The sequence below is a fragment of the Falco peregrinus genome, chromosome 3, assembly GCF_023634155.1.
Source record: "Falco peregrinus isolate bFalPer1 chromosome 3, bFalPer1.pri, whole genome shotgun sequence".
Classification (NCBI taxonomy): domain Eukaryota; kingdom Metazoa; phylum Chordata; class Aves; order Falconiformes; family Falconidae; genus Falco; species Falco peregrinus.
Genome location: NC_073723.1, coordinates 102,013,932 through 102,039,088, shown reverse-complemented (window position 1 = coordinate 102,039,088; position 25,157 = coordinate 102,013,932). Strand labels below are relative to the sequence as shown.

General features: G+C 39.5%; 1 protein-coding gene across 2 annotated transcripts in view; it reads left to right on the top strand.

Moving 5' to 3' along the window:
- Nucleotides 1-25,157, top strand: part of DCDC2 (doublecortin domain containing 2) — a 68,362-nt gene that overhangs the window by 34,588 nt on the left and 8,617 nt on the right. For both annotated transcript variants that reach the window (XM_055800958.1, XM_027788816.2), the window contains one exon: nucleotides 16,107-16,207. In XM_055800958.1, the coding sequence (XP_055656933.1) occupies nucleotides 16,107-16,207 (101 nt within the window). The remainder of the gene's footprint in view (nucleotides 1-16,106; nucleotides 16,208-25,157) is intronic.

The following is a 25,157-nucleotide window of genomic DNA, read 5'->3' as shown; positions in this document are numbered from 1 at the left end:
TTTTGTCACAGTAGCCAAGCAATATACCTGAACCACATTCTGAAATAGGTGTGTCTCGTAAGAGAGGGTGATTCAGCCTCTGTACCCAGTTTATTTTCTGACTTGTCTCAAGTCTCACAGACTGGTAGTGGTAACAGACCTTTTAAAAAGGTTGCTGTTGGCAAAACTTTTGATGTTCGTTTTGACCCACTGAGGCAAATGGCGTGTGTCACCATTTAAAGAGAAGCAGAAATAGCCTTCTGGGAGTGGGTGGCATGTGAGGTGCAGCATTGGAGAGGACGCCGAGCAGGACTAAGAAAGAGCACTGACAGCTGTTGCTGCTTCTACTGCAGGAAGCAGGCAAGGCATTCAAATCAAATGATACATTTTTTTCATAATCACCCTGTTAACCCAGCCAAACCCAAAGACTCTACACTGAGTGCCGTTTCTTTTTTGTTTTGTTCTGAAGTATGGTGATTTGAGTAACTTACTCATATAGTGGCAAAATCTAAACATTCACGATGTTTAATCCAGTGATGACTGTATACAAGAACTTTTTAATGTGCTCTTCTTGTGAGTGTGGGACAAAAATGTAGGAAATTATTCCATAGTGAAATAATTAAGGTGCCAAAAAAAGTCATGTATTTCACCATTAACATTAAGCACTAAAATGCACCTGTAAGATCATACCTAACACCACTCAATTACTTTGAAATTGAGTGCTTCAATGTACTTAGTATACCTTTCCCTAGGATGCAATAATGCCTTTCAGAGAGATAGGAAATGTCTAGATTCATAGCTACATTTGTTTAAATTTACTTTTATCTTTGAGAATCTCTGGAGAAAACATTTCTTTTAAAAAATATTTTTTTTAAATTTATTAGTGTAATGGTAGCTTTACAGCTGGAACTATTCTTGAGCAATATACTAATAGCACACTGTGTGTTACTCAGAACTTCTCTAGGTTTTATACATACAGACAGATAGTCTATTTTGTTTGTTTTCTATTCAAACCTACAAATGTAAAAGAGTAGTTAATACACCATGACATGTTTGGTAACCAAAGTCTATCACTATATGTTCCTTTTCATTGTGCTTTCCCATGTAAATGAACAGTGGGCTTCTCTCTGGAGAGTCACAAGCACTAGGGTGTGGGATTTGTGATGATGTTGGTTTTGTTGCCAAAGGCATATTATTTTGTGATTTGATAGCCTGTCTCGCTATCAAGTTTGTTTGTTTATTTCTCATTAGCTGAATATTTTTCACCTGTGGGACTATCTGTTGAGTTAAATATAGCACAAGAGCTTGGTTAAGTATTTCCACCAAATTATCTATCTGCAGGTGGGAAGTGGAAGTTCTTAGCTGATGGATATACATTATGGAACAGAGGTAGGTGGCAGAATAGTCCCCTTCAAAAGCTTACCCTAGAGTGCCTCACCAGTCAAGTCAGCCTTATGAGCCCACTGACTGCTCGGTCAGCGGGGGATCTGAGAAACAAGTATGTGTTGAAGTAAGTGAAGCCTGAAATATTCTGCCCTTGTCAGCTTTGGCATCATTTTTATGGTGCATCATAGAGGAGTCGCCTGGCTCAGTTTTGACCTGTGCAGCCCTTTCTTGACCAAAAAAATAGCTCGCAGTGGGGAAGTCTCAGTACCGTGTTTCCTTGCTAATGAAAGAAAAAGCTTGTTTGCCTCTTTCAAGCAGACCATGTTGTGGCTGGCTTCTCTGCTTGCTTCTTTTGACATACTAAGGTGACCTTTAGCATACCAATGAAGCATGAAAGAAAGAAATGTTAGAAATATGCAAACACTGCAATTATTTTCATACCCAGATGACTTAATGTATCTGTATCCTACAGCTGGTTGTTCCTGGGTCAGTAAGCTGCTTGGGTTTAACCTGCCTGCCCATCTCTTGCTCCCGTGGAGTACATCTGAATGTACTTGCCTTCTTGAAATAAGAACAGAAAGTGTGAGCATCATCATTTGCAGTGTTCTTTGGTATGTTATCTGAGGGACCAGGTTTGCCAGGTATCCTGGCAGGTATTTCCAACTTTCTGTATGTCAAGCAACAGTGTTGTCATTGTTCTTGTCTGAGTGTTCCCAAATATACTGCTACTGAAGTTGCATTTCAGCCCACTATTAAAAAGTTCATTTCTGCACTTTGCAGAAATCAGTACCCTGAGTGGGCAGGTCTTCAAGCAGATCTGTAAGTTAAGCCCACTGCTTGTATCTGGGTCCTACTGTGGGGAAAGCCTTCTCACCTGAGCCACACTGTCTCTGACAACCTTTGTTCTGATTAACCCCATGCAGAGATCCTAGTAGAGAAGATGATCTGCAGAAGTTCCCAACTCCATTTCTACTTGTCTTTTTTTATCCGTAGAGGACATCTTGTAGGGAGTTACTGCTGCCTGCTATGCTTTCCATACTGTTGAGGTGATGCATCAGGGAGAGGCCGATTTCTTGCTAATAACTGAAACAGGTGACCTTCAAAAGCTTTCTAGTTTATACTGTAGGCTGCTGTGATGCTTTCATTCCTGTGTCATTGCTGATTGCTCATCTATGAAGCTGAAGCTGTTAATAGTGTATGTATAATTCTTTTATCTGTCTTTTTTAAAGAATATTCGTAGTCAATAATTTTTTTTGAGCCTTTCAGATTCTCTTGTTATTGGAGGTTTCATTAAGCATGAGGGGGGAAATAGGTAGAGAGCATCTAACTTCTTTCTAAGGAAATAAACCTATTTCTGAGGAATTTTTTCCTCCTCTTTGCTAGAACTGATTGAATTTGTCTTTTCTTCCTTTTCTCTCCATCCTTCTAGCTCTCTGAAATGAGACTTTTAGTGTCTGCCATATAATAACCTTCTGTTTTCCATATGAATGCAGTGGTAGTCTGGTTTCCCTCAGAAACGTTTTCTTAATGCCTTTTCAGATCTCTGATGTTGTTTTATCCTTACCATAGCTGTTAAGTGTTGTTAAGAATGGTAAAATCATAGGAAATTAATTTAAAGAATTTTGGCGATAAGTAAGGATGACTGACATGAAGTATACCATGAATTCACTAATGAAGAACACTGGTAAATCAATAGGCTTTTTAAGGCAGATTAGAGATGGGAGGTAGAAAACACTCTTTTTATTACTCTCTTGATTTGTTTCAGGTGTATTATTTAAATATTGTTAGTCTCTGTAATTTTTGCTGAATGCAAAAGTGCTGCTGTCTGAATATATGAATATATATATGAATAAGTTCTATAAAATCTATAAAATTTGGTTAATCTGGGCAAAGATGTGTGTCTATTTATTTATATCATAAGAACACATAGTCTTCTACATTTCCAAATAAGTTGAGTCAATTTCTTCTCCAAGTGTATCTAAAGAGGTGGATGATACTGTGATGTGAGTCAGTGCATTAAGATTACTCCTCTGGCTCACTTTATTTGGCCCGTGTTTTGAATTAATCCCTGAGTCCCACAGCATGGCTTTCTTCTGTTAGGTCACAGCTCAGATAAAGATTTTGTAACTATCATCAGGTCTGAACTCTAAGATCTCAGCGGTGAAGGGCACTGTGTGAAAGGGTCTTGCAAGAAGAGCTGTGGGGTTCTGCAGGAGATGGCATGGAGTCTGAAGATGAACCACTATCAAAATAGCCAAATTCCAGTATGTGCTTAAGCATGTATTTATATTTTTTTCTCACCATGTTATGCTAACACGCATGCTTAAACTTTTTAAGCATGCAATCTAGGTATCATTTCTTTAACTGAGACTTTGGCACCTGCTTGCTTAAAAGTAAAGCAGTATGTTCCTGAAAAGACCCAATTTGTCAGTCACATATCACTTAACTGTGTCTTTGTTAGGCTTAGTCATGCTTAAATTTAAGCATGGACATGTGGATTTGGAAGCTCAAGGCTTTACACATATTTACTCTGATGAAGGAGCTATTATCCTAAACCTAAAATATATAAATCACCACACAAATCATTGGGAAACCATAGGATTTTGTTAAGTGCTATTATTTCATATTTAATGGTAGTTTCCACACACATGGTGTTCTCAGTATCACCATTAAAAAACGTGGAGAAAACAGTTATATTTCATTTGACGCAATTTGTAGTCTCTGTTGCAAAAACAGAGCTAAAAGTTAATGATAAAACCTTAGAGAAGTATATAATTCCTAACGATATTAATTACCAATGGCTGATGTAACTTTCACAGAGATTTTCCAGACCAAAACCATTATGCAGGATATAAGTGATCACATGAGCGTATCTGCATTGCTATATTAAGTGAAAGAATCTATTAATGCCAGTGATATTGATAAAACATTTTTAAAAAATAATATATAAGCCAAGCCATATAAAAGCCTCTGATCTCTAGTTGTCACGTGTAAACATGTGCCCGTTGCACCTTTAGGTTTTATTCTTGTCTTCATTTATCAAGTGACAATGTTGTTAAGGATGCTTCTGTCCATCGTAAACTGTGCAATTTAAAATATAAAATGTACACACAGCTCAAATGAAATGGCTGCAGAAATATTTGAATATCCTGTCATTTTAATTGGGTGGTGTGAGTGTTCCATTAATACAATAGGAGGCTTATTTCAGTTATTTTTTTTTGTCGTTCCATTAGTTCAATAGGAGCTTATTGCATTTATTTTTTTCTCTTTATGGAAATGTTTTTAAAGGAGTTTTGGTTAAAACATTGGCATTTAAATAGCTCTTAGCTAAGACTGAAGACTCTCAGGCTGAATCAGTCTTAATGGAGAGGATTGAATTAGTCCAGAGGCAGGATCCTGCTTTTTGTGGAAAGAGGAAAAAACATGTAATGTGTGTTAGTATTTAGCAGGACTTGCAGCATACTGCTTAATTAAAGTAAAGAATGTAACCCAGCTAGTATAGGTCAATTTACTCCTTAATGGCACTATCAGTATTTTCTGACTGCAGCAAAATTGTCAGGTGACCCCAAGTTTGCCAACAGCTGGATTTCATACCTGCAGTTTTCTCCATTCCTGATACTACCGTGGAAGAAAGATTTGTGTGTCTGTGAAACTTGTTTCTGTTTGTCTTAACTCGTCCTGTGGCACCCATGATCGCTGTGGCGAGCTTACCATAACAACTCCTTCACTGTTTACCAGTCTGGCCTCCCTGCATACTCTCCACCTCCTCTTTGCTCCCTTCCTCTTCCCCTCCCATCCATCCCCACTCTTCGCTATTTCCCCCCCTGCTCTTTTCGCTACTTTCTTTTCCAGTTATTATCTGATGCTTTTTCTTGGGTCCATGTAGCACTTCATTCATTTTATCTGATGTCATCTGTTTACTTTCTATGCCATTTGTGGTCTTTCCTCAGGTAATCCTTCCTGTGCGCTGCTGATTCACCAGGATCTGGAGGTCTGGTTTCGACCCCTTTTCTGTTTCAGTCTTCCTGTTCAGCAATTGCTTGGGCCTAGATACATTCTGCAGTCAGTGAAGTATCTACAGGGAGAGAAATGTGGGTAACAGGAGGCAGTTTAGCCCTCCTAAGCTGTTCCCACCCCTCTGAAACATCCTCCATGTGGCTAAAGGCCATGTCAGGGAGCAGCTGTGGAAACGCTTGGTTTGCCAAGGCTCTTCTGGACTTGCTGCATAGGGTCAGAGGTGGTGAATGGGAAGACAAAAGCTCTCCTAGCTTGCTTCTCCACCTGGTTATCACAAGTCTTTCCTTTAATCAGCTTGGGAGCAGGGACAACTTGCTATTCTTGTCTATTTTTCTCCTCATTTTATACTTGGCCATGTGTAGATTTGCACCAAGTGGTGACACATGCTGTGGTTTTGAAGAGCAGACTTGTCAAGAGGCTGCATCAGCTGTATAACAGGCATCTCTATAAAGTAACTTCATAGCTTGAAAAGTTTTCTTTAGACTTTATTCAGGTCATAATTCATGGCATTGTAGCTTTCTTTTGGAGTGCTTTCCAAGTCCTTACATGAGTGTGAAATATAACCTTTCTCTGAGTAATACAAAGTTATTCTTTTGAATGTATCCATTAAATATATGACCTGATGCTTTTTAAAAAGTTCTTGGTATTCTTTTGATGGTTGATTTATGGGCTATGGCTTTTTAAAGCAAAAGTAGTTTTCTGTGCAATTGCAGTGTACTTTGTATCAAAATAATGGAAGTGTGTTGAGAACTCAACAGAGCAAAGATTATTGGTTTCTTGCATTTTAAGTATTCATTGCAAGTTAATGTGAATGCTGTGCTACGACTGTACACAAGAAGAAGAATCTTTAATTCAGTTAAAAGGAAAGAGGCAAACTCTCTGGACAAATTTTGTTAAAAACTAGAGAACTGTTTAATTTTTAACAAAAAAAGTCTCATTGAAGTTAATGTTTAAAGATACTGAGCCTCTGGGTTTTAGAATACAAATAAGTGAGCACGACTAACACTGACTGGCATGCAGACATGCTGTGTGTGTATTTGTGCTTATACACAGGAAAATAGTAACAATGATTGCTCCCAAGTACTGTTTTGATCAGTATAGCTCCACCATCTACTGTGAAGGCTCATTGCAATTCCTCAGTTGGCTTTGCAGGTTTATTCCAAATAATTTCTTCAAATTCAAAGGCTTTGGATTGAATAAGGGAAGCACTTACCACCATCTTACAATTTTTATTTTTTTTTTCCTGATGGATTGTCTTTTTCACTGGAATTTTAGTTATCTGCATTTGGCTGTCACTGATGTGGGATTAATTTATTTTAATCTGAAACCAATAAACTGCACAGTGAGTTTACACATGCACATTTTGGAGTATACAGAAATAGATAAAAAGAAAATATTCATAGTAGAAAATGTATCCCATATTCTTTGATGTCCTTTTCCCTGCCAATTTAGTAGCTATGTGGAATCTCCTTCTTTTGAGTGCCAGATTGCTTGAAAGTGATTGTTTCCTGGGACTTAACATCTGAAGAATTATGTTCATAATGTCTTTAAAGCTTAACCTAATCTTCCAACAGAGTTTAGTTGGGCTAGCTATGTATTTACTTTGAATGCCTTTTTTAAATACACTGAGATTTTCACCAGCATGCCATCCATATTACAACGGATCCATTTCATAATCCTCTCAAATCAAGATGATTAAAGAATTTTTTAGTGTTGAAAGCTCTTTGCAAGATTTAAATTCACACTTCTTAGAGCAAATCCAGTACACTGTGAGCTGGTGCTAGGTTTTTTGTAACTTATAAGGCATACTATTAATGTTATGCTTGGACTCTCATTGCACTGGTAGAAACCTAAATAATATTGAATGTATTATATGTAAAAATAATTGCAACTGGAAATGTGAGGTTTAGAGCTTAGACTAGTGCTGCTGGTTCAGCAGAATTTGGGCTTATGAAAGTGACACCAAAGGCACATTTAATGATTCGCATCTTGATTTATGGTTTAAAAAATAACAACAACAAACAAAATCTACTTATTTTTCGGTTTGTACTATATTCTGTAAAGATTATACTGTAGGAAGTTGAACAGAAAAGTAGCAAGCGTGTAGAAGATTCTTGTAAGAAAGCACCCTCACTTTAAAGCCTATTCTATTCAAATACAGTATTTTAATTGTAGTCTCACATCTTGCAAAGTAACCCCCTACCCAAACTATAAAACAAGTTCTAGAGATAATACAATGTGAAGTTTGAGTTCTTGCTGTGATTTGGAGAAGTACTACACTGGAGATGGGCTGAGCCACTCCACATTTTTTCAGATCTAGTTTGGAGTATCATGAGGTCATAGAAGTTTAGCAAGCATTCCAGTTTCCTGGGTTTACCATTGGCTAAAAAAAGGGTGGGTGGGGGGGTGGGGAAAGGCCAACCCTTAGTTAAAAATGCTGCACAGAACATCAGATACAGCAGCTGCTCCTGCTATCATCTCAATTACTTTCAATAAAATGATGGACTTGCCACAGAATATCAGCCTGGACTTCTGAGTATCAGCTGTGCGTTGTGAGCTAAAATAGTTGTCCTTTTTTTTCTGCTAACAACTTTTAGGGTGAAATAACTCTCTGTAGTTAAAGCATAAACACAAAGACCATATCACTGCTGTATGGTCAAAGCAGGCAAAAACTGTGCTGAAGAAATGAGATCATCTCGTTTCTTATTTGCAGAGATTTTACAGGACCTGTAGGTTCATTCCTCACATAACAGAGATAAAATCGCAATCTATAGCAAGAAATGAGAAGCCTTGTTGCTGTTAGTGTGTGTTGTTACAGTGCTGAATTGTGGTAGCAGCACATACTAACATCAGTGGGGAACCAAGGTGATGGTAAACCTTGCAGCCTCTTTCTCTGAGCGCATGGTGAGTTTCTTTGGCTTTGCTTGTAGGAAAATGAATACGTTGCAAAACATACGATGGGCAAATTGTACTTGGCAGCAGGAAGGCCAGGTTGCTTAACTCGCTGCAGGATGGAGTGTAGGTGTACTGGTGCTTGCTTTGGAACGACTGGACCAGTGCAGACGTTTCAGGGCTTTTGCATTTGCTTAGTGACAGTTTAGCCCTTAGGACTCAGCTGTAGCCAAGAGAAAGCTGCGTTTTGGAACAGACATGGAATTAAAAAAGATGTGGCTTAACAGGAACTGCTTTATTATTTTCAAAATGCAAATGGTCTTAATGATCTGTCATTTAAATAAATGAATAAATTAGATGCTTAGAAACATGGAGAATAAATGAGGTGAATGACTGAAGCAGGGAGAGGGAAGAAAAAAACCTTGTATTATGACACACAGTCCTTTATTTTTGTAGCTGTTTATATATATAAAGTTGACTGAGCTATCGCAGCTAAGGCAGCTTTTCCTCGGCTCTAGCACTACTGCATTTCCTATCAGTAAAGGATACTGTTCATACAGGGTCAGCCTCTAGAAGCACCGTTTGCAGTTTCTGTTGAGGTAATCAGATGTCAGCAATCTATAACGGTGTGAAATCTTATTAGAAATTCAATATTTTCTGAAGAGAGGAAGTAATTGCTTAGAAACTTGAGGCTGCAATAGTATCAGGTGAAGAAAAATAAGTATTTTTTAAATATTCCCAATGGTTTCATATGTCTATTGCTACCGGTTTATTTTGAATTCCATTACTTTTTGATGACAGGAGCCACAGGCACATACATGTATGCAAACCAAGGCAATGGCTTTTTGCTGGAAATGGGCCTTGTACAACAGTGATATTTTGCAATTAAAAAACCCCAAACAAAACCACCACCACCAACACAACACAAACAGAAAAGCAAATTATGTTGTAGACAGGCATAAATGCATGTCATCTGTATTCCTCATAAGAATCTATTCAATTTAATGAGCCACAGATTTTTCACATTTTGTTTTTAATTTGACTTAATGTTTTTATGAGGCAGCCTCTGTGTAAGTCACATTAATTTTTTTTTTATAGTCACATTAACTTCCTTGCTTACATACAGAGCTTTCAGTTAGTAAATGCCTCTGATTTCCATAAAATATTCAGGGCAGGCTATTATTACAATGATTTTTTTTTTTATCCCTACTGTTAAACTTCAATCGGTTTAAAATTTCAGCTGCATTAATGACTGTATAATGTTGTAATTTGTGCTGCAATAAATGTTTTACAGTTAATACTGGTTAGAAAAGGAGCTTATATAAAGGCCATTAATTGCTATGCTTAATTATTTAAAATATATAGATTTCTTATGAGTTAGTTCAATGTACAACTCCATTTCTGTTCAATAAAGTCATAGAACTTTCTTGTTTATTAAAGAGCACAAAACAGATTCCAGCTGAAATACTGAATGGTATCAGACAGAAAATGATCTTTGCACTTTAGCCAAGGTTTGCTCAATTATACATGCACCGATTCATTGCTTCTTTGTGTACATAGTGAACAGTGACTGCACAATACACTGAACACTGGTGTGTTGAACTACCTGTAACGTGTCAGGTGAAATGTCAGAATGATTTGGGCATTTATGAATTTGCTGTTGCTGATAATTAATCTCTTCTCTACCTATCGGGAGATTAGCCAGAATATAAAATACCTAGAACATGCCCCTGAATGGTCAGTGGACTCCCTTTCACACATATGAATTCTCAGGGGCTGCAAAGCCAGCATAACTGTGATGGGTAAGGGGACAGGACAGAGTAGGGAACTCTGAAGATGAAGATCCTTAGCTATTAAGAGCCATTATGCAAGAAGCATGATTCACAACAGTCTTAACATTGTCTTAAATTCTATTGGGGTTTTTTTGTCCATTTGCAACAAAGTCACAGAGGAGAAAAAATACTGTAGGAAAACAGTACCACCACCTTTTCTTGTCTTTGGTGAAACCAGCTGAGGACCGAGCTGCTTGCTTTATGAAATAGACCTTGGGCAAGTGCAAAATCAGAACCCCCACACCCTATTTATCAGTCATCATATTTTCTCAGGTTTTGATTCAAATGTGACCACTCTGCCCTTCTCATACCCATAGCCTTCTGGACCTGATTTCCAAAGAGCTAAGCCTTCTGAGATCATCCTCCCTCATGTAATTTCACCACCCTTTTCTGCTGAAAATGTTCTTTTGTTCTTACTATTTGTGTGGCTCCATTGGTGCTAGCTGTAAGCCAGTGTTTTAACAGCTGTGTCACTTGACTTCGCTTGGGGAGGGCTGGGTGGATTCACAGCTTTTTTGAGACACTAGCTACCTCTCTTCAGCAGAGCTGTTGTCAGGCTCCAAGTGTTCCCTTTCCTGGTAACCCTCACAAGGCTTTGGGGAATTCAGCGCTTGAAGCAGTCAGGGTCCTCTTGATATTTCATCAGCCTTTCCTTCTGGGGGATTACAGAGCTGGGGAAGAGGTGAGATAGAGCATAATTCTTCAAGACGCTCCTTAGGAAAGCACTTGCGATTGCAGTTTCCGTTCATCCTGAAGCCGAAAAGCGCTGTAAGAATTCTTTCCCCAGGCTGTAGGGACACTATACAGAGCCTTACTAAATATTGTTTGTTGTAGGAATAAATAAGAATAAGAAATCAAGAAAAATATTTGCCTGACAACAATGAGCGTTTTTTCATTGTTGCATTTTGCTGCACCTCTGTCACAAGTAAGTATGTGTGGGAACTTCTGAACATAGAAATTCAGTTGCAGATAGGTACCAGTAATACAACATTCCTCTTCTCAGGCTTTCCTGAAGGAATATTCCTTTAAGAAGCCTAAACTGGCATGGGTATCTGCTGGCTTGTTCTGTCCTCCCCTCTCATTCTTCCAAGCTTCTACTCTCCCCCTGTACACAGCCCATTTTTCTGCCTTCCTGCCAGCATGCTGGGCCCCATTTTTTCCCTTAATTTCCACCTGTGTTTCCTCATCTTTCTATTCGCTCTTGTACAGTTCCTCATTCCACACATTCCTTATTACGTTACTGTGCCCTTGTCATCTCCTTCTGTGTCCATATCCTCTACCCTCTGCATAGCCCCTCTGTCCAGTTGGCTGCCCCTCATGAATGCCTTTTCCCTCTCGTTCTTCTTTCCCCTTCTTCCCTGGATTACTGAACATGACCCTGCTTTAAAATAATGGGAAATAATGAGAGATGTTTGTTTAGGTTACCTTCCTTCTTTCTGTATACGGTATAAAAAATAGTGGTGATTTTTAGCTCAAGACAGTCTGTTTTCACCCAGTGACTGGCAAAACCTGAAAAATTCCAGTCTTTTCTGGTTGTCTGGACATAGTAGAAAAATATCCTCACAGAAGATCAGGAGACTCCCAATACTATTTCGCTTGGCCTGTTGACAGAAGCAGCACTTACTGTGGCATGGGGAACTGAGAACCTAGCTGAAATCTATCCTCTGATTTATACTTGTCAGCAAAGCTGCAGGGAGACATTTTGGAGCTCAAAGTGCCCTTGAACCCTTTGCTGCCATCAAAGTCTACTCTGCTTGGAGCAAACTGGTAGAGTATGCCAAGGCTGATGGCGAGCCTGTGCTTGCCTGCCTTCCTGGCCCACTCCTAGAGGTCTGCGCCTCAGTGTTGCCATGACCCTGACTGTGGCCAATTCTCCATTAGTTTGAGGCACAGAAAGTCAGAACTGGCTCTTGTATGAGAAGCATGTTTAATCTACAACATTTTATGAACTGTTTTGGGTAGGCATAAATGTTACATCTAATGGAAGTGTCAGGAATTCTCTTTTCAGTAAGGTACAATACTTATTTCTAATTTCAGTGCAGATTGCAATATAAGCACATAACTATAGAATGAAGTTGTGCAAAAATATTTTTTCATGTAATTTATAGCATTTCGTAAAATGCCTTCTTGGTTTTTCCTCCCTCAGAGACGTTAGAAACTACACTAATGATTCTGACTAATGATTCAGGGACAGAGATGTGAAATATTGCATCAATAAGATTATTTTTGCTTTTTTTTCCTAAATAAAAATGATTTCTGAAATGTTTCCTACAAACTATGAGGCAAAATTACCCAGCCTAACACATTTGTTTGGGAGGTGCTGAGTAATTTGCAGCACTGAGAATAGTGATTCATGTGGTCTGCAAACTCCTGCTGACAAGATCCTGACACAGAATCACATAAACAAGTAATATGTTGGACTTTCACTCGGCTGCCCTCCTCCAGATATTTGTAAATACACGAGCAAAAACCATAAATGCCTCTGGCTGAAGCAGAGTAGCAACACTATTGGTGTTTACATTTTAAGCTGGGTTTTTTTTAATGCTCCATTTGGTCATGTTATTTTTGTGTAAATTACTTTACAATTTCTGTATTTCGTTCACTTTTGGTACCAAAAGACAAGAGTAGATGTCCTAATGTAAAACCAATTTAATTCCTTGTAATTTTCTTTGGAATTTTTAATTTTTGTTCAAGTGTTACAACTTTCCCATTTTTCAGTTAGTGTCACTTTTCTTCACCTGTTTTGGCACATTTCAGACTTCAGCATTTTTCTTCCTTCCCTGACTATTAACAGTACCTGTGTTTTGGACATTTGTCTTCCATACTCTCATGTTTGTGCAGAGGTAGATAATTCATTTCCCTTTTGTGTATTTTTTTTTACTTAAATGTTTTTTCTTTTTCTTTTCTGATAATAAATCTTTTCTGCCATCCCTTCAGAAACCAACTATCGATCTTTTGTGTTGTATGCATTTGAAATATGCTATTCTTTAACTACATGTTTTCATTCTTCAGAGAATAGAGCTGTTCGGAAAATGGGATAATTTCCCATTTTGTTTGAAAACACTGTCCTTGAAGTTTTTTTGGTGAATTCTGTGGTTGCTATTCTTTCCGATTACAGCCTGCTATCTAGTTTTGGCATCTTCCACTCTATGGAAGAGCAGGAATGCTATTTCACTTTAGAGTGCTTTCTGTGTGAGATACACGGTGGTATCCTTGAGAGATGCTTGAATGTTGTGCAGAGCTCTTTTCAATTAATCCTTTTTCATTTATGACCAGCTTTCTGAGCAGACACCTGTTAGAATATGCTAATGTGCTTGGAGGAGATCCCATGGTGGTTTCAGATTTTGCTTATAGAAATCGCCCTGTCACTAGCTTTTTGTGTACGCTGTTTTGAATGGGAAAGGTGGTTGCATGACCTGGGCAGAAACTTACTGTCTCCTTCCCTCCTCCCTCACTCTCTCCTGTTTTCATGATTAAGGTATTTGAAAATACTGCACATCTGTCTCCTTGTTCTGGGTTCTTCCACGTGGCCCCAAAGCTTATCTACTCTTCTAAGGAGAGATCCTTTACAATTGTATCCTCAATTGTTGAGATTAATTTTATGGATTTGGCCTCCAGGGCCAACATATGTTTCTCTCTCTGGTACTTCTTCTTTTGCCCTGCTGGAGGAAAACCTGGTGGGAGTTAACTCTGTACTAAAGTCCTCTAAAGGCCAGAAGAAAAACCATTTTGGTTGAAAGACTTGGGTATCTTGAAGGCAAAGGTCTTATTACAGACGCAGTTCTCTCAGACACTGACTTGACTTTTCAGGTCAATGTTCAGTGAGCCAAGGAATCTAGGACAAGGCTATTTTCTTAGGTACTTAAGGGAGAACCTTGAATTAGGAGAGTCATCATGGTGGCTTTCAAGGAACAAAGTACATTTTCCTCTCAGAATATGGTGGCGATCTATGTCTCAGTTGAGTGTCTATGAAGAGGTAACAATGATAACGTCAGGTAAAAGAAACAGAACTTTCTGTCCCTTACAGAACTCAGAAAAATGGAAAATGTGAAGTGCATTGATTATTTGAATAAGTACAAGTCGTACCCGTTCAGATATATTTTGTTGCTACTCTCTACTGGTCCATGTTTTTATTGCTGGATTTCTCAGAAAAAGCCCTGTCTCAGCAAAGGGGATCTGTAATGAGATATGTACACACAGATTGTCCAAGGTTTGCCATACTGCCAGTAAATATTTGATGTCCTTAGTTGGTTTCAATGAAACATACTACAACATATGCATTATATTTAATAGTACACACAAAAAAAGGAAATTAATAAAATAAAATTATTATCTCCATGCTAAGTGTGAAGACAAGACCTTTTTCAGGATGTGTGAGATATTTAGGATAAGAATCCAGTCAATGATGCTAAGAACTGCATGGTATTTCCAACACTGGTACTTCCAGAGGATGAGTAATACGGATCATTTGGCGGGATGCGGGGCTTCCTGTGGGGCTGATGCTCAGGTACTCAAGCTGCTATGGCCATCAGAAAATCTCTCTCCTAAAATGCAGCCAGCGGTACCATGCTGGAATATCACTGTGATGGTTCATGTGCTTCCTATTCCGGCCTCTTCATTTCAAACTGTGAGAACGGCTTTCCTTTGTGGTGCCCTGGTCGGTGGCCTGTCAGTAGACATCTAAGGCCACCTGGATGAGCTGGCACCTCCCCTCCAGCTAGCCATTTGCAGTGTACCTTTGAATGTTGTTCCCAAGGGAAACTCTTCCCTTGGATTTCATGGTGATGAGAAAGTAACTGGAAAACTAACCTTCATAGTAGTCAGTGCTGACTTTTTATGCAGGTAGACTCCAGATTTCTCTAAGTCTTGGGTTTTAGCCATTATTTTTTCCTCCTCCTCAATGGTTCTGTCAGTGGTTCAGTGCTACGCCAGGGCTGTTTATTTAAGTGTCCAGCAGCGTAGATCAATTTGCATGGTCAGTTGATATTATCAAGTTCACATTGTTTTATGAAGAATGAAGAGGCAGTCCAAAACAGTACAAACATTTTTTCCTCTTATTGTAGTTGCTTATTTTGTTGGATATGAACACATCAGCATAGGGGCATCTGTCCTTTCTAGATAGATGGTGGATAGATAGATAAAGTGGGATGATTTGGAGTAACCTGTGTTTTAATTTCTGGGCTGTTTTCATTCTGGGGGAAAAGGGGGAGAGGAATGTGTGTCACTTGGAAACTGCTTGTTTTCTATATGTACCTGTCTTTACTTTCCTAGTTAGCTGGTACTGAAAGACCTGTCTTAGGAACTTCAAAGACCCCTAGTTATTACTTACACTTGGGGGGAAAAAATGACTAAATGGTGTAATATCTTTGAAAAATTGAGTATCATTGTAACCATTAACCTTGTTAGCTAGGAGTATGTGCTTTTTTAACGTGGATGTGGAGTTTCAGCTATAATTCTACTTGCACATACCCCAGGGTGGGGAGTGGCATTAATCTCAACTGTTTGGGTTAATCTTTCACTCCTGTTGTGGTTCACCACGTTGATTCAAAGCCTGAGATTTTTGCTAGATGTGTGTTAGAATGCTAATTGCTAGAGGGTACTATCATTGACTGTAGAAACAGAAATAATACATTGTTGTTGTAATGTATTAAGTTCAGATTCACTACTGACTTTGCCAGAAGTGAAGGAAATTCAGATACAGGGCTTTGTTCAGTGTCTGTTCCTTTTCCCTTCCCTCTTCCCTTCCCTCTTCCCTTCCCTTTCCTCTTCCCTTTCCCAAACGGTGCAGCATGTAAGTATTTGTTATTAAAAAGGAAAGGAAAGGAAAACAAATTGACAATAATGGGAGACTGAAAACTTCATTAAAAGACCTGTATAGGGAATGGTGGGTCAGCTCAGAAACCTGTTTTCAGCAACCACACTGAATGCAGTTCCGTGGTTGTGCCACACAGTGTCACAGTTGGACTTCACTTCCTTCCGCCTGTGTCTTTCCCATTGTAGGTGAAGATATTTACAAAGCCAGAGAAGAGGAGTCTGAAATGTGGGGGGCAGCTGAAGTGCAGGAAGATGAAGATACTCGTGTAGAAGTTCCACTGGACCAGGTATTGATCAAGCTTGAAGTAAACGTTTTTTCTTTAGGATCACAGGTTGTGTGTTGTTTTTCTTTCCCGGGTTTCTTTCAAGTGTATAGCATGATTCTGTGGGGATGACGTTAACAGCTCTATGATATGGCTTCTTTTATGGGAGCTTTAGCAGATCTTCCTTTCTCTGTTACAGTGTAAAATACCAGTTACCTTTTCATCAGCTTCAGATCTGCTCTGAGAGCCCTTATAGGGCCGTAGAGACTCAGGATTCCCTGTCACAACCTACCAAATAAATCCACTGGGATTGCAGTCCCTTTATACTGGTGGAACAGTGTAAAAGGACTATGCACAGAATCAAGGTCAGGATCCCTGCAGTCCTCAACCACAAACAGGTGTGGATTTATCTGATTTTTAGTAAAGCTGCCAGCATTTTCTTCTGTTGGAACAACATGATACTTAGTTGGCCAGATTTTAATTGTAGGCGTTATGTACAATAAATGGGTCTTGATAACCAAAGATAAGATTATATCCCTTTGTTTTACTTTTGGTTTGTTTTAAAAAGAAACTCCTGTGAACTGAAATAATATAAGAAAGAGGTAAGCTGAAGTTTATTCCAATGGAGAATAGAACTGCTTAAATTATTTTCTGAAAAATTACCTTTTTTTTTTTCCCTTCCTGCTTGTGAATTGTTCACAAGACAGTCCTCTTTTTCAGCTTACGTCTTTGTAGAATTTTCCAACTTGTTTGACTTTGTGTCCAGTCCACAAGACATTGCATTGTGCTTTTGTTGTCTGCTGATAATGGCTCGGGGAGAGCCACCTAGGCCACAAGATACTGTTTCTGATTCATGCTGCAGTGTAAGGAATCACAGTTTACCAGACAGATTTCTCAGGCTAAAAATCATCCAAACAACATAAGAGATTCTTGATTCTTGGGCATTTTTCTGACCTCCTGGTGGTTGTCTCAGTGCTGAGAAACAGTTGTTAATACAAGATTGTAAACAAGTGGGAGAGAGGGAGTTAAAAACTGTTGTTTGTAAATAGACTTTAATTAGCCAGGGCAACATGATGGAGCACAAACAATCCAGGAGATTTCTGGAGTGTGTTGGAGACAAATTTTTCATGTAGGTAGTGGGAAACATGATTAGGAGAAGCATTCTGCTGGATTTGCTACTCATGAATTAAGAGGAGCTGGCTGGGGATGTGATAGTGGCAGCCTTAGCTGCAGACAATAGGGTTCAAGACCCTGAAGAAAGTGGGGATGGAAAATAACAAAATAAAAATCCTGGAATTCAGGGGAGTGGACTTTAGGTTGTTTGAGAAACTGGCAGGCAGGAGGGTCTTGTGTGAGGCTGCCCTGAAGTGCAGAGGAACACAGGAGATGTGGCTGATCTCCAAGGGCATCTTCATCAAAGCACAAGAACTATCCCCATGCACAAGAAGACAAGCAGGCACAGCAAGAGGCTGGTTTGAGCAGACGACTCCTGACCTCATACTAGAAGAGGCAGAAGAGGGGATGGACTGCTAAGGAGCAGTATAGAGACATTGCCTGGGCGTGCAGGGGTGGAGTTGGGCAATCCAAAGCTTGGTGAGAAATGGAAACTGATGCATGTGATTGGGAATAACCAACATGGATTTACTACGGGCAAATCCTACTTAACCAGCCTCTTTGCCTCTGTGATGAAGTAACTGGCTCTGTGGATGAAGGGACAGCAGTTATTGTCATTGATCTTGCTTTTAGTGTAGACTTCCATTTTTGTAGGAGAAATTCGAAGAGTGGTAGATATAGGGATGTAGATATTTTTAAAGAAGGTAGGGACTGGATTTGTGGGCTACAAGGTAGATGAAAAACAACCTGGTTGGGTGAAATTAAAAGGTCAATTGTCTGAAATTTAACTGGCACCTATTTATGGATGGTGGTCCTTAGAGTTTGATAGTGAGTCTGATACTTTTTAATATGTTCATCAGTGACATGGATAATGGCATGGGATGCAGCCTTATCGAGGGCCAGTAGTAAAGCCAAACTCATTTATCAGCTGATATGCAAGGGCTGCCTTCCAAAGCAATCTCAAGAGCTTGAAGGAACAGGCTGATTTGAGCCCCATGAAGCTCAACAAAGAGAAATTTGAAGCTGGACGCCTGGAACACAGTAACTGTGTCTTGGTATGGTCTTGGCTAATGTAGGCTAGGGAGCAACTGCAGAAAGGGCCATGTGGCTCCTGTGGCTAGCAAGCTGGCAACGAGTCGGCACTGTGCCCGTTTGGTGATGAGGTGGACAGTGCAGGCTGGGCTGGTAAAAGCACAGCCAGCACATCAAGGGAACTGGTTATCTTCCAGCCAGCACATCAAGGGAACTGGTTATCTTCCTTGGCACCTCTGGGACTGCATCTAGGATATGTTGTCCAGTTTTGAGTCCTTCCCAGTACAAGAGAGAGATTTACAAACAGGACAGAGTCCAGCACAGCAACATACTAAAAAGTTTTGGGGTCTAGAGCTGATGACACAAGGAGAAGCTTGGGGAACTGCATCTATTTTATCTTGACAGCTGAGCACGCGAAGGCAGATCATACTGCTCTCCAGCTGCAGAGGCAGCAACAGAGAAGGCAGAGCCAGGCTTCCCTCTGTGGTGCACAGAAAAAGGATGAGACAATGGTCAAAAGTTGCAGCAAGGAAAATTCTAATCAGACATAAGAAAAATATTTTCAACAGTGAGAACTGTAAGCACTTTCCTGTCCAGAAAGGGTGGGGAATCTTTGCCTTTGGTGATATTTAAAACTAAACCAGAAAGGGCCTCAAAAAACTCACTTTTACTTTGAAGTCAGTGCAGCAGAGCGCTGCCCTAGATGATCTCTGGAGCAATAGTCTTCAAAGTGGAGTGTGCCCAGCCCAGGCTGTGCAAGACTATCCATTGGGATGCAGGAAAAAAAATTAGAACTTCAGTAGCACACGTATATAATGTATAAATAAATAAATAATCATATACTGGAGATTCATGATCAAAAAGTTTTCACTGATAAAGCTGTGCAATCAAAACAGTTTGGAGACCACTGCTCTTGAGGTCTCTTGTAGCATAATTTTTCATTTTTGTCCATCTTTGATTATTTCAGTCCTATAGTCAACTTTTTTTAGTAACCTTTGGGGTTTTGTGCTAACTACTGCGTTGATGTTTTTTTTCACTTTATTTGTATTGGGTAAAAGAATACTAGACATCTTTACGTTTTGCTTGTGTTCTGCTTTTAAAAAATGTCTGAGGGGGAAGTAGAAGAATTATGACCTTATACTTTCTATATCAATTTCTGCCGCCTGTGTTACTAATCTGTACATTAACAAAAGCCACATACAAACCTGCTGCTTAGCCACTTTGAAGAATGGCACCATACCATCTGAAAAAAATCTGGATCTCTCATTTCATTTTAGGCTGCTGTTTCTCAGAAGGATCATTCTCAGTGATTTATTCACTTTAATGGGAAGGAGTGTTGCTCAGCTATTTTATAGACATTGTTCTTGAAGACAAGTGAATCAGGTGATTGAAAGAGGCAAGAGCATGACTGTCCTGGTCCCTGATGTAAGGAATGCTACAGCTGTATCTTTTCACAGCAAATACCTGCCCCAGCCTCAGAGACTTCTGTGCTAAACCCTGTTGGGCTCGTCAGCCCTGTTAATTGCAGTTGTCCTCATGAGGTGTTGTGGTAATTAGGATGTGTTGGGTTGTACTGATAGTACTGACATTGGGGAAGAACATGCCACCTGTCATCTTCATATTTGTTTCTTATGACATCCTGAAGTATATTCTGCCCTGGTCTTGACAGTGTACTAATCAAATTAAGAAATGATTAGCCTGTTTATTGGCCTCTGAAGGTGTGTAAAGAATTCCGCTGGGTCGCATAAAGTATTTGACAGTGTAAATTGGGTTGTCAGGTCTTATTTTTTAGGTCGACTGCAATTCATATGAAATCCAAGTACCCTGGAGATGGCTGCCTGATTTCTCCATGAGATCCCACAGTGCAGGCAACAGCTCTGCCCATTCTGCCCTGTGTCTCACCAGTTTGCCTCAGCCAGAGGATGATGGCCATCCCTAGGGAGGCGATAACAGTTAACGCTCCACTACCACTTCTGCACTTGGCAGCGGTAGCTGCAGTTGCTGATACAGTTGCCCGTGAGCATCAGTTGTGCTGGCAAATTTGCAACGCTAGGAACTTGCTTGATGCCTCTAAGCTCATGTACCAAGGCCCATTCATCGTCCTCAAATGGAAATATTTTTCAGTTCAGTTGTTACCAACTGATTTTTCAGTTGCTACCAACCTGGACAAGGAACTGGAAGCAAGTGTGTTTGAGCGGGGAAGAAAAAAATTAAAAATCAGTGATGCGCGATATTAATAATCTGATGTTCATATTTTCAGAAAAGCAAGACAAACCCCCAACATTTATTGCAACACAAGCCATGGTTTATTTATCATTTTAAGACTTCATGTATAGTTTCCTAGGTAATCTGGCAAGAAGCCAGGTCCTTCTGAGTACCACTGAGTACTTTTTATTCCCAGATAACTGAGCTTGTTCAGACCTTGGAAGCATTTATTTAGCATTTTACACGTTCAGGTTCTTATTAATGACCATTTTAAATAGTTTTAAATTCTGTGATGTAAAGCTTTATAGCTTTTTCTTATCTGAACTGCAGTTTCTGTTTTTTCTAGAAATATGGAAAAGGACAGCCAGCCAGGGCTTGACAATCTTGCATAATGCATAAATATTTACATGCCAGCTTTCACCAGAATGCTGACACTTCTGATATGCTATCATTTCCATCAGGCACATAAATGAGGTGGTGAAGATAGAGCTTAGTCTTTCTTCTTTTTATGCACCTTCTCTGTCTTGCCATTTGAAGTACATGGTTGAACAAATGCCAGATTAGCCATTAACTAAACTTAGTGTACTGGCTAGACACCCGCTTATGTCCTGTTCTGTAAAACGCTGTCTGCCAGCTGAGAACACATTAAAAGAAGAGGATTTGCTTTACTCCAGACTAGCTGACAGTTGTACTTGAACATCAAGAAGGAAAAATCAGTGTTTTGCCTAAAACCAAACCAGATCCTTCTGTTCTATATTCTGTACTAAGACTGCAGCTTCCAAATGCGAAATGGGTAATTCTTCTTTTGACATGCAGACTTCAGGTTGGTTGTTTACATCACGCTGCCAGCATCCATGGGAACTGGTGACAGACTATGAAAACAATTGTGCAAATAGCAAGGGAACAAAGTGGGTTTAGTGCAGTTCTCAGTTTCACTGAGGCAGCAAAACAAAAGGGTTTTTTAATTTGAGATTATAATTAAGTGTGTTACTTTTGAGTTCATTTGTGATAATACAAATCTATTCAAAGTAACTTTCTGAGAGAGAAAATTTTCTAACTTGTAAAGCTTTCAGAACAAACTATTACATTTCCTTTAATTTTATGTAAGTTGTGAAATACAAAAGCGGCAGGTGGTAGTAATAGTATTGAAATAACACTGCAAGGTTGCGTTGGTTTATCCATTTCCATAAACACGTTTGTTCATCTCCCATATGAAGCCTTTGGGAGGTGGGGTAAGTATGAGAGTTATGAGATAAGAAGTTGTCCATTGCATGACCCCTACAAGGATTTCAGATGTTGTTGTGCCAGCCTGCTTCGCCATGGGGTGTATGATACTGGCTATTAAAGATTTTAGTGTATATAAAGAGTGGTGTAGAATTAATCTGGTGGTTTTTTTTTATTCCTCCTCCAGATTCATCATCCCCATCTCCCTCTCTCTTTCCGTGTTTATTTGTAAAAATCATTGGATGATAAATTTGTCTAACAGGCACTGATTTGGAGTTTTTTTGTAGATGTTGACACTCTTGGTTCTTTCACTAGCCATTTGCTTTCCATTATTACAGACATGTCCACTGATTAATGTAGTCCTGCTGCCACTCATTATTCCCCATTTCCTGGGCTGTAATGTGATGTGAGGTCATGTAGCTCCCCTAGGTGCTCTCTCTGTAGCTGGAGTGTATCATCAGTAGCAGAAAATTTGCACCTTTCATTTGCAGTTTTCATTATGGTGTATACATTTTGCCTTAGAGACCCAAGATTCACCTCAGTGAACAGAATAAAATGTTTATCTTCCCTATTGCTAAAGGCAAGTTGTTAAAGTGTGCATTGATTCAACATTAAAACAGGCTGACTGCTCGAAGAGATATTCCTTGATTAAAAAGGCTAGAACTTTTCATGAGGAAACATTTTGTACTACATCAATAAAGATTTCAAAATGGCATTTGGAAAGAATACATGCAGAACTTTTTATGTTCAAATTTTGCTACAAATGGTACAGCTGTAATTTAAGCCTTCTGGATTTTGAGTGCTGCCAAGCCAGCGGATAAGGTTTTTTCCTTGCGTGTTCTTCTTTCAGCTCCACTGATAGACACTGAATTTTTTTCATTGCCTGCGTGAGATAGGGAAACTTGCTCTGGTTGGTTCCTTGTGGCTCAGAATGAGAAGACAGATCTTCCCTCAGTTTCTTCGTTGGATGACTGTGAATTCCGAAGCTATGGCAGCAAGGTCTGACCTTTCCTTTAGCAGCCTGCATGGCCAGCCGTTGGAGGGCTTTGCTCGTCCCGAGCAAAGCCTGCCGGCGCGCTTCTGTTGTAAAACTAGTGTTGTACTGCATCGAAAACAGCTTCCTCTCTGTGTGCCTGTCTTGAAAAAATATAGCAATCCTAGAGCAGACAATTTCTTAGTTTGCTTAACTTTTAGGGCATTCTTCATTCATCATAGAAGAGTCCATTTTTTTGTATATTTTTGTATATTTTTGGAAAAAAAAGGTCTGTTTTTTTGCAGCCTCAGTAGGGCTTTTAAAATGCTTCTCATTGTCTACAAGGATGCTCAACAGACCGTACTGGATTGGAGGGTGTGAAGTTTAAGCAAATTTTACTGTACGCATGGAAAATATTACGGAAAAACTAGGCGTGATTGTCAGTGAAATAGATGTAGAAAAATATTGTTGACTTAGGTGCATCTCAGAGAAGTAAACATCTGATCAGATGTTTTCTTCTCTGCCATGGCCATGCTTCCAGTTAGCACACAATGAGACTGAGGAATGGCCTTTGAAAAGCTGTTTTTCTATGCTTCAAGTTACATGGTTTCCATTCCTTCCAGTTAGACTTCTGGGTGCTATGATCTTATGAAAAATTAGACTCTGTGGACTCAGGTGCTGCATTTGTTGTAAAAAAATTGAATAATTACCAGCAAAGCATCCAACTCATAAAATGGTTGGATCATTAAATGTTGTGGTGATAAAGAGTTTTTTGCCTTCAGGAACAACAGCACATTTACTATGTGGGAAGTGCAAGACTGATGAACCCTTAACCCATTTACTTGCTTTTTAAGAGCCTGAGTTTTGTAAATGATGTGGAAGGGAAGAGGGCTGCTGTCACTTAGCAACCCTATCTTGTTTGGGAACAAAATGTTTTGCTGTTGGAATCCGTGCAGTGCTGCTACAAAGCATTCCTGCCTGGTAGGAGCCAGGGCAGCTCTGTTCTGGAGAGGTTTGGTGCAATACAAGTTGAGTGTTCCTGACGCTGCATTTGTGAGATGTATTCATGCTGGTGTTTGTGACAACTGAGATTTTTGTTGTCTACCTCATTGTTTGTCTGTTGTGACCATTAGCCAAGTAAACATTTCCAAATGGCTTCAATAAAGCAAAATTATGTTTTATGTTAATGGCACAAAATAATTTCCGCCCGCCTTAAATGATGTGTGATACTGCACTTTTCAATATTCTAGTATCAGTCATGTAAAAACCTTCTGAGAGGTTACATTAGCATCCCTAGAGGAAAAGAAACCAAATGCTTCCATGTCGGAAGATTTCCTGACTTATTGCTTTTGAATGATGATGGCATTTGGTAATGTAGCTCTTAATGAATGATAGCGTGATGAGTGTAATTAGAATACATCTTTCTTTTTTAAACACTCTGTTTTTGCTGAGATTAAAAATACCATCAAGAAATCATACTTCTTGAATGCAAAATGAAATTCACTCTGTTCCTCATCAACCTGCTAGTGTGTCAGGAAGTTTCCAGAAGGCAAGCTGGGTCCATGTTTCCAGCATGAAGTTGGGAATGACTTCGGTTGTTCTACATAGAATCCTGGAATGGTTTGGGTTGGAAGGGACCTTTGAGACCATCTAGTCCCAACCCCCCTGCCATGGGCAGGGACACCTTCCACTAGACCTGGTTGCTCCAAGCCCCATCCAGCCTGGCCTTGAACATGCCTTTGGTTGAACATGCCTTTCCATATACATATACAAGTCTTTTGTCAGTAAGTCTTTTTATTGCTAGTCTGCGACAAGCGGAGAATTATGCTGACATTCATGGTTTGAAAACTGGCTATTTTAACCACTGTACATTCAACTGGGAAACTGCAAAAGCATCATCTTCATGTCAAATAGGCAGCCAGTAACACAAGAAAGAAGGTTACTTACTATTTTCTTGCAACCATACAAAAGGCCAAAATGACAAACCGTATTACGAGTAGTTCTGATGACAGGAGTAATGAGGATAATCCATCACAGTCACCAGGAAAGTCCCCTGTCCTAGAAGCTGCTAACTTGTCTGTGAAAATTACTTCAAGCAATAAGAATAAAATCACCTGATGCTTCTCCAGTCCTGAATTTATTGCTGTCAGGTTCAAGTGGTGCTGTTGGTTTTTGTGATGTGGACACAGGACTAAAGTAACACAGGAACACTTATTCTGTAGTTCATTACAGTATACGTGTTTAATTACCCTGGGCTACAACTGGCTGGGTGCTTCCAACATGAATTTTGGAAGTGCCCCTTGTGCTCTGTTACGATCCTGGAATCTCTCACATTGACATGTCGATATTGGCCTTTGATGCTCATGTCCATTCAGGTCTGTTACAAAGTGGTGACAGACCTGTCGCTCAGGGCTGGAGATAGAGCTG